Source organism: Bos mutus, unplaced genomic scaffold, assembly GCF_027580195.1.
Source record: "Bos mutus isolate GX-2022 unplaced genomic scaffold, NWIPB_WYAK_1.1 CTG206, whole genome shotgun sequence".
NCBI lineage: Eukaryota > Metazoa > Chordata > Mammalia > Artiodactyla > Bovidae > Bos > Bos mutus.
This window is the reverse complement of record NW_027219516.1, coordinates 140,908-150,274: the sequence shown is the minus strand read 5'-3', so window position 1 is coordinate 150,274 and position 9,367 is coordinate 140,908. Positions and strand designations below refer to the sequence as shown.

Genomic DNA, 9,367 nt, shown 5'->3' with positions numbered 1-9,367 from the left:
ACACTGAACCTTGGCTTTTTGTGAATACCCTTAAGATGGCTCTTATTATATGGGCCTTAAATTGTCTGAATCCTCATCATGTATCATATCATGGAGGGTAGGAAACTATGCCTCATTCAACTTGGTAATCAGAATATTTATGACACATTGCATTCAAATACTCCACAATACTCTTTTAACTGAATAGATTAAAAAAGGTTGAGATCATAGTGCATAATAAAAGTTTTCCTCTTGTTTTGTAGGTAAACTGCTAATATGTGAAGTCAGCTCCTGTACAGACTAAATGGAACCAAGGAACAATTTAACTTTGTCTTGCTGGGCCTCACACAGAATCCAAAGGAGCAGAAAGTCCTTTTTGTTCTGTTCTTGCTCTTCTACATTTTGACTATGGTGGGCAATCTGCTCATTGTTGTGACTATAACTGTAAGTAAGACCCTGAACTGGGCAATGTACTTTTTTCTTGCCTGTTTATCATTTATAGATCTAATGTATTCCTCTTCTATTACCCTGAGATTGATTTCAGACTTGTTCCTCGGGAAAAACACCATTTCCTTTGAATCTCGCATGACCCAGCTATTTACAGAACATTTTTTTGGTGGTCTAAGATATCTATTCTGTTGGTCATGGTTTATGACCACTATGTGGCCATCTGCAAGCCCTTGCATTATTTGGTAATCATGAGACAGAGGGTGTGTGTTGTGCTGCTGGTGGTGTCCTGAGTTGGAGGTTTTCTGCACTCAATAATTCAACTTAGCACTGTTTATGGGCTCCCATTCTGTGGCCCCAATGTCATTGATCACTTTACATGTGACCTGTACCCCTTATTGAAACTCGTGTGTACTGACACCTATGTCATCGGCGTCTTAGTGTTGGCTAATGGAGGACTGATATGCATTATTTTATTTCTGCTCTTACTTGTCTCCTATGGAGTCATCCTACACTTTCTGAAGAATCTGAGTCAGGAAGGGAGGCGGAAAGCCCGCCAGACGTGTAGTTCCCACATCACTGTGGTTATCTGCTTCTTTTTTCTCTGCATTTTCATGTATGTGAGACCTGCTAAGACCTTCCCCATTGACAAATCATTGAGTGCATTTTATACAGTCATAAGCCCCATGCTGAACCCATTAATTTACAGTCTAAGAAATTCTGAGTTGACCAATGCTATGAAGAAACTCTGGAGAAAATTATGTCTTATCAAGTAGCAAATGATTGCATTATTCATAGTGAAGAAAGTAATGTAGTGTTAGTGCCAGTCTCCTTGGAATGTAAGTTTTCATAAATCTGATGCAAACTTTCCATTTCTATAAATGATTTATGATAATTATAACTAAAAACAGAACTACATGTCTGTGTATTAATAATAGTTTCTCTACTAAAATGTAACCTTTTAATGTCTGTTTTATTATTGCATCTAGAAAGCTGATATGCAGTAGGGAATCAAAGATAATATTAGTCAATGAAATTTTCACAGTTGCACTAATTTTTACTTAATTTCTGATTTACTTTCAGTACAATCTCAGTTTTATTTTAGCAATATTCTTTTATTGTATCTTTTTGATTGTAATAGTTAAAATATTTAATGCTACACAGATTATCCTTTTTGTTCAATGTTATTTGCATTACATATGACATTTTAGGGTGATATTTAATTTTAAATAAATTATTGAATATATGCTAGATATTAACATATATATAATAGATTTAAGCAAAATTCAGTACTGTAGAATAAACCTTACAAATCCATCCCAAACCAGAGCCCCTCCCATTTCTTCCAGATGGAGTCACTCAAACAATAATCTTTGCAAAAATGAATGTGTTTGTAACTGTGCTTCCATATATGAATTTTGCATTTTACTCCTCAGCCTCAGTTTATATAGACCTAACTCATTCTTTTTCCTCATACTGCTTAACTGTGGTTTGAGGATACACTAACATTGATGTATTAAATCCTGTTCATGTTTTCCTTGGTCTTTTTCTATGAGAAATAATTATACAGTGAAATCTTTTTGAAATTTTCTAAGTTTGAGTTCCTAGAAGTGGACCAGTTGAATCAACTGGTATATTTATTTAAAAGGCTGAGGTTTATAACTATTGGCAAAATGTCACTGATGACCAAAATTGTTACCACTGCGAGTGGAAAAAATTTTTTGATCACATTCTGAACAACCAGTGTTTGATAAGCATTTGTAGTATATGGAAGCCTGATTAAGAAATTGTTTCATTTGTGTACTTTAAAATTTTAATTTTACTGGCATAATGCAAAGAAATAGAGGAAAACAACAAAATGGGAAAGACTAGGGATCTCTTCAAGAAAATCAGAGATACCAAACAAACATTTCATGCAAAGGTGGGCTCGATAAAGGACAGAAATGGTATGGACCTAACAGAAGCAGAAGATATTAACAAGACATGACAAGAATACACAGAAGAACTGTACAAAAAATATATTCAAGACCCAGATAATCACGATGGTGTTATCACTGACCTAAAGCCAGACATTCTGGAATGTGAAGTCAAGTGGGCCTTAGAAAGCATCACTACGAACAAAGCTAGTGGAGGTGATGGAATTCCAGTGGAGCTATTCCAAATCCTGAAAGATGATGCTGTGAAAGTGCTGCACTCAATATGCCAGCAAATTTGGAAAACTCAGCAGTGGCCACAGGACTGGAAAAGGTCAGTTTTCATTCCAATCCCAAAGAAAGGCAATGCCAAAGAATGCTCCAACTACTGCACAATTGCACTCATCTCACACGCTAGTAAGTAATGCTCAAAATTCTCCAAACCAGGCTTCAGCAATATGTGAACCATGAACTTCCTGATGTTCAAGCTGGTTTTAGAAAAGGCAGAGGAACCAGAGATCAAATTGCCAACATCCGCTGGATCATGGAAAAAGCAAGAGAGTTCCAGAAAAATATCTATTTCTGCTTTACTGACTATGCCAAAGCCTTTGACTCTGTGGATCACAATAAACTGTGGAAAATTCTGAAAGAGATAAGAATACCAGACCACATGACCTGCCTTTTGAGAAACCTATATGCAGGTCAGGAAGCAACAGTTAGAACTGGACATGGAACAACAGACTGGTTCCAAATAGGAAAAGGAGTATGTCAAGGCTGTATATTGTCACCCTGCTTATTTAACTTCTATGCAGAATACATCATGAGAAACGCTGGGCTGGAAGAAGCACAATCTGGAATCAAGATTGCCAGAAGAAATATTAATAACCTCAGATATGCAGATGACATCACCCTTATGGCAGAAAGTGAAGAGGAACTCAAAAGCCTCTTGATGAAAGTGAAAGTGGAGAGTGAAAAAGTTGGCTTAAAGCTCAACATTCAGAAAACGAAGATCATGACATCTGATCCCATCACTTCATGGGAAATAGATGGGGAAACAGAGGAAACAGTGTCAGACTTTATTTTTTTGGGCTCCAAAATCACTGCAGATGGTGACTGCAGCCATGAAATTAAAAGACACTTACTCCTTGGAAGGAAAGTTATGACCAACCTAGACTGCATATTGAAAAGCAGAGACACGACTTTGTCAACAAAGGTCTGTCTAGTCAAGGCTATGGTTTTTCCAGTAGCCATGTATGGATGTGAGAGTTGGACTGTGAAGAAAGCTGAGTGCTGAAGAATTGATGCTTTTGAACTGTGGTGTTGGAGAAGACTCTTGAGAAAAGACTGTGATGACCATTATATCTACTACTGCGGGTAGGAATCCCTTAGAAGAAATGGAGTAGCCATCATGTCATGGTGAACAAGAGTCTGAAATGCAGTACTTGGATGAAATCTCAAAAAGTACAGAATGGGGTCGCAAAGAGTCAGACACAACTGAGTGAGTTAACTGAACTGATGATAGAGCTGTGTATGACACATCCACAGGGAACGTTAGACTCAATAGACAAGTTGAACACTTTCCCCTTAAAAAGTAGGAATAAGAGAAGTGTGTACACTGTCACCACGTTTTAGAAACACAGACCTTCAAAACTTTTCTTGGAATTTTTAGAGTTTTCTACAAATAGATTGTATCATCTCTGAAGTGATTTTATAATTAATTAAATTTTACTCAATTTTACTGTTTTTAACATTGTTTCCAATGGTAGCCACATTCTAATGTTTGGATTTCAGCTTCAACATCACCTTAAAAATCATCTTCTCTGATTACATTATCCATAGAAAAATTTCCTCTTTTATTTCTGTCACTGTACTTTATTTGTTGTCTTATAGTCAGTGAATGGGGATTCCCTGTGGCTCAGATGGTAAAATGTCTGCCTGCAATGGTGGAGACCCGGATTTGATCCCTAGGTTGGGAAGATCCCCTGGAGAAGGAAATGACAAACCACTCTAGTACTTTTGCCTGGAAAATTCCATGAACAGAGAAGCCTTACAGGCTAAAGTCCAATGGGGTCACAGAGAGTTGGACACAACTGAGCGACTTTCACTCACTCATTCATGGTACAGTTTCTGGCATTAAATAGGTAACTTAGCTTAAAAAATAACTACTGTATACATAACTAGTAATTGCATATCAACTAGTGACAAAATTAAAATTGATGCTTTTAAACTGTGGTGTTGGAGAAGACTCTTGAGAGTCCCTTGGACTGCAAAGAGATCCAACCAGTCCATTCTGAAGGAGATCAGTCCTGGGTTTTCTCTGGAAAGAATGATGCTAAAGCTGAAACTCCAGTACTTTGGCCACCTCATGCGAAGAGTTGACTCATTGGAAAAGACTCTGATGCTGGGAGGGATTGGGGGCAGGAGGAGAAGGGGACGACAGAGGATGAGATGGCTGGATGGCATATAACTGACTCGATGGACGTGAGTTTGAGTGAACTCCGGGAGATGGTGATGAACAGGGAGGCCTGGCATGCTGTGATTCATGGGGTCGCAAAGAGTTGGACACGACTGAGAGACTGAACTGAACCAAAATTTAAGGTAAGCAAATTTAATATTAATTAAATAAAAAGAAACACAAATTTGTTGTGGCAGTTGGGAAATATGTCTTTAGTCAAACTGGGACAAAATGCCTGGTCTGACATTTCACTCCTGAGTTGCAATAACTTCATAATGGTTTTAAGACCATATTTTCCTCCATGTTTCACTTTCTGACCCTAATTATGTGATTTGACCTTATAGTATCTTTACATGTACTGGTAGTTTAAACATTTAGTGGAAAATCTCAAAGAATTTAATTAAGGAAGGATTGATATTGGACACATTCCATCTTAAAGACTCAGGGATAAATGTAGCTAGAAGGGAAAAGTGTCTAGTTATCATTGTCAACATCAGGAAAAAGATGATATCTTTTTAAGAACTGATGTAAAATTTCAGGAGGTCCTTTGTTAGGCTTAAAACATTGCATAAAAAAGAGAAAAACACAAGAATTTCTGTCAAAATCTCAGTTCAAGTATTCTAGCTTTACTAACAAAATGAAAAGAGAAGACCTAAGCAATTGAATGGTATTTTTCTATTTTGATATTAGTAGGAAAATAAATTCTTAGAGACACATTTTCTTGGGAAATGACTGGTTGCTACCTTTCTATGTAAATATAGGATTTGTTTCACTTTTGGATAAATTATCCCAATGTGGTAATTTCTTTCTGTATATGCATGAAATTTCTGTAAATAACTTATACAAATAAAAAACTCTTTTGAATAGTCAGAAAACTCATGGAGAAAGTAGACAGACACTGGAGTGATATAATTATTTCTTTAAGAAATAATGCAAACCTTTTCCTTTTGTTATCAAACTAGATGAAAGAAGAATTCAAGATGCATACGAGTGATTTTAGTATTTATTCTGAAGATAATGAGCAAGCCTCCACAAGTAAGGTTAATAGTAAATAGTGGGAAGTAGGCATCATAATTGTGTGATTTTCTTTACTATTGAGGAAATTTAATTACCTTGAAATAAATCAAATTTAGAATCAATTCTAGTTTTATCACTTAAAAATATGTGACCATGGAAATATTAATTTAATGTTCTATGCCTTAATTTCTTCAACTATGATATAGAGATTACAGTTCTCATTACTATAAATTTAATGTAATATATTAAATTGTGAGCACGTGATTGAAACTGACTTTATGTGCATACATACTCAGTAGTGTCTGACTTTTTTGACCCTGTGGATTGTAGCCTACCAGGCTCCTCTGTCCATGGGATTCTCCAGGCAAGAATATTGGAGTAGTTTGCCATTTCTTGCTTCAAAGGATCTTCCCAGTCCAGGTATCAAATCCAGGTCTCCTGCATTATATTCACTTTATATTCACTGATAGCTTTAAGAGAACACATTTATTGGAGACCAGAATAGAAGTGGAGAAACAGGGCAGGAGGCCATTGTTTTGGACCATGAAGAAAATTCAAGTAGTTAATGATCCAATTTGTGATGTATTTAGAAGTAGAGACAACAGGGTTTCCTAAAGGTATCCCTAAGTAAGATGAGAACACTAGGGAGTGAAGAACATGGTCAAACTCCTGGTTTGTTTGAGCAGTTATATGGACATTGGTATTTAATAAGATGGGGAACTCCCTTTTTATTGTGGAATATTTAAAACTTATTTCTAAATGTATTAAATGGATATCCAATTGCACGTCCAAAATTGGAGATGTTACATATATTTTGTTTTTCATTGTTTTACAGCTGTCTCATAGTTCTTTCTATTACCCAGCAAAATAAAATGTAACATGTGCCAGGATCCAAAGCTCCATTTGTAACAATGGTTATGTTTTTATAGTCTTTGCACATATTTATGTAGAATTTTAAGACAAAGGTGAAAATAGATGGAAAGCTAGAGCCTGGAGACAAACTTACAATGCTTCAGCATTTACTGATTAGAAAATGAGGAATATCCAACTGAAGACTCTAGGAAAGAAGTTTCAGTGAGGTTTGACACAATTCAAGACAGTGACCTTCTATTTATAGTTTTATCTACTAACTGAATATTGAAATTAGCTTAAATGGATCTCAAGTATTATACCTTTGTGACTTTATATATGGTGTACCATTTAAAGGAATTCCTTTATCATATTCTTGTTTCATTTTTCCTTTAAAAAACATTTTAAAAATTGCTTCCTCTGTAAAGCCTTCTCTGACTTCAGTTTGATTGATATTATATTGAGTTTGATTGATGTTATGCTTTAGCTTGATTAATATATATGTATATTGACTATAAACTTGTGTGAACATTCTCATAAAGGTACTTACTACATGGTTCTGGAATTATCTATTCACTGAGAGTAGGGAAATATGTCTTATTTAACTTGGTATTCATAATGTCTGTGACACATTGGACACAAATAATTCATGTAAATTCTTTTAACTGGCTGACTAAAAAAGATGAAGCTTATAATGCATAAACTGCACCCCCTCCCCGCCATCTTCTTTTGTAGGTAAACTGCTTTAATGCGTGAACTCAGCTCCTGTCCAGACTGGATGGAACCATGGAACAATGTAACTTACTTTGTCCTCCTGGGCCTCACACAGAATCCAAAGGAGCAGAAAGTCCTTTTTGTTCTGTTCTTGCTCTTCTACATTTTCACTCTGGTGGGCAACCTGCTCATTGTGGTGACTATAACTGTCAGTAAGACCCTGAACTCACCTATGCACATTTTTCTTGCTTGCTTATCATTTATAGATCTAATGTATGCCTCTTCGATCTCCCCTAGAGTGATTTCAGACTTGTACTTTGGGGAAAATACCATATCCTTCCAAACTTGTCTGACCCAGCTGTTTACAGAACACTTTTTTGGTTTATCAGAGATCGTCCTTCTGCTGGTGATGGCCTGTGACCACTATGTGGCCATCTGTAAGCCCTTGCATTATGTGGTGATTATGAGGCAAAGGGTGTGTTTCATGCTTCTGGTGTTGTCATTTGTTGGTGGCTTTGTGCACTCAGTAATTCATCTTTTCACCTTTTATGGGCTCCCATTCTGTGGCCCCAATATCACTGATCACTTTCTCTGTGACATGTTCCCTTTACTGAAACTCATCTGTACTGACACCTACATCATTGGCATCTTAGTTGTGGCCAATGGAAGACTGATGTGTACTATTGTTTTCTTACTATTACTCATCTCCTATGGAGTCATCCTGCACTCTCTGAAAAACCTGAGTCAGGAAGGGAGGTGGAAAGCCCTCCAGACCTGTGGTTCCCACATCACTGTGGTTGTCTGCTTCTTTGTTCCCTGTATTTTCATGTATGTGAGACCTGCTAAGACCTTCCCTATTGACAAATCATTTTGAGTGTATTTTATACAGTCATAACCCCCATGTTGAACCCATTAATCTACAGTCTAAGAAATTCTGAGTTGACTAATGCTACGAAGAAGCTCTGGAGAAAAATATGTTATTCCAGGTGGTAAATAAGTGCATTATCCATCATGACAAAAGTATTTTAATATTAAAGCAAATAATCTTGGAGAGTAAAGATTTCATAAATCTAATGGAAAATTTTCATTAAGAGATTTATGAAAATATTATTTAAAACTTAACTACATATTTGTGATATTATTAAGTTTCTCTGCAAAAATGTAAAATGTATAATGTCTGTTTTACTAGGGCACCTAGAGAGGTAAAGTACATTTAAAGTGGGGAGTCAATAATAATATGCTATTTACTAGTGAATGACAATTTTATAAACACAACATCTTTTGCTCAATTTTTGATTCACTTTTAATTCTTTCTCATTCTTTGTTTACTTTAGTAGTATTTTTTGGTTTTACCTTCACTATTTTTATTGTACTAGTTAAAAAATAAAGTTCTATATAGACCATCCTCTTATTCAATTTCATTTGTGTTACATATTATGTTTTAATGTATTATTTAATTTTTTAAATAAAATGAAAATGAGTTAGTTGCACAGTCATATGTGACTCTTTGTGATCCCATGGACTGTAGCCAGCCAGGTCCTCTGCCCATGGAATTCTTCAGGCAAGAGTACTGGAGTAGGTTGCCATTTCTTTTTCCAGGGGATCTTCCCGACCCAGGGATGGAACCCCGGTCTCCTGCAGTGCAGGCAGATTCTTTACCATTTGAGCTACTGGTGAAGCCCACTGTATTGAAAGTATATAATAATTCATATGAAATACAATTTATGGAAAAGTCTGTACTGTAGAGTGACAGCCCTGCTCATCCCAAACTGGAGCTCCCAGTTCTTGCAGATGCAGTCTCTCTGCTGCTGCTGCTGAGTCGCTTCAGTCGTGTCTGACTCTGTGCAACACCATAGATGGCAGCCCACCAGGCTCTCCCATCCTTGGGATTCTCCAGGAAAGAACACTGGAGTGGGGTGCCATTGTCTTCTCCAGCAGTCACCCTGCTTTGTTTCTAAAATTCTTTAAGTAACGATCTTTGCAAAAATATGCA

At 36.5% G+C, this 9,367-nt stretch overlaps 1 protein-coding gene and 1 pseudogene across 1 annotated transcript; both read left to right on the top strand.

Annotated features, from left to right (window-relative positions):
• The first annotated feature begins 283 nt into the window (after window positions 1–283).
• Window positions 284–1,202, top strand: LOC102287665 (olfactory receptor 4A47-like; annotated as a pseudogene).
• Window positions 1,203–7,438: 6,236 nt separating this feature from the next.
• LOC102287381 (olfactory receptor 4A47-like) lies at window positions 7,439–8,248 on the top strand. Its single transcript, XM_014482324.1, has one exon. It carries the CDS (start codon window positions 7,439–7,441, stop codon window positions 8,246–8,248), a length of 810 nt encoding a protein of 269 aa, XP_014337810.1.
• Window positions 8,249–9,367: the final 1,119 nt, after the last annotated feature.

Coding starts and splice junctions, on each gene's coding strand:
- LOC102287381 (XM_014482324.1), top strand. CDS start 7,439: ATGGAACCATGGAACAATGTAACTTACTTTGTCCTCCTGGGCCTCACA.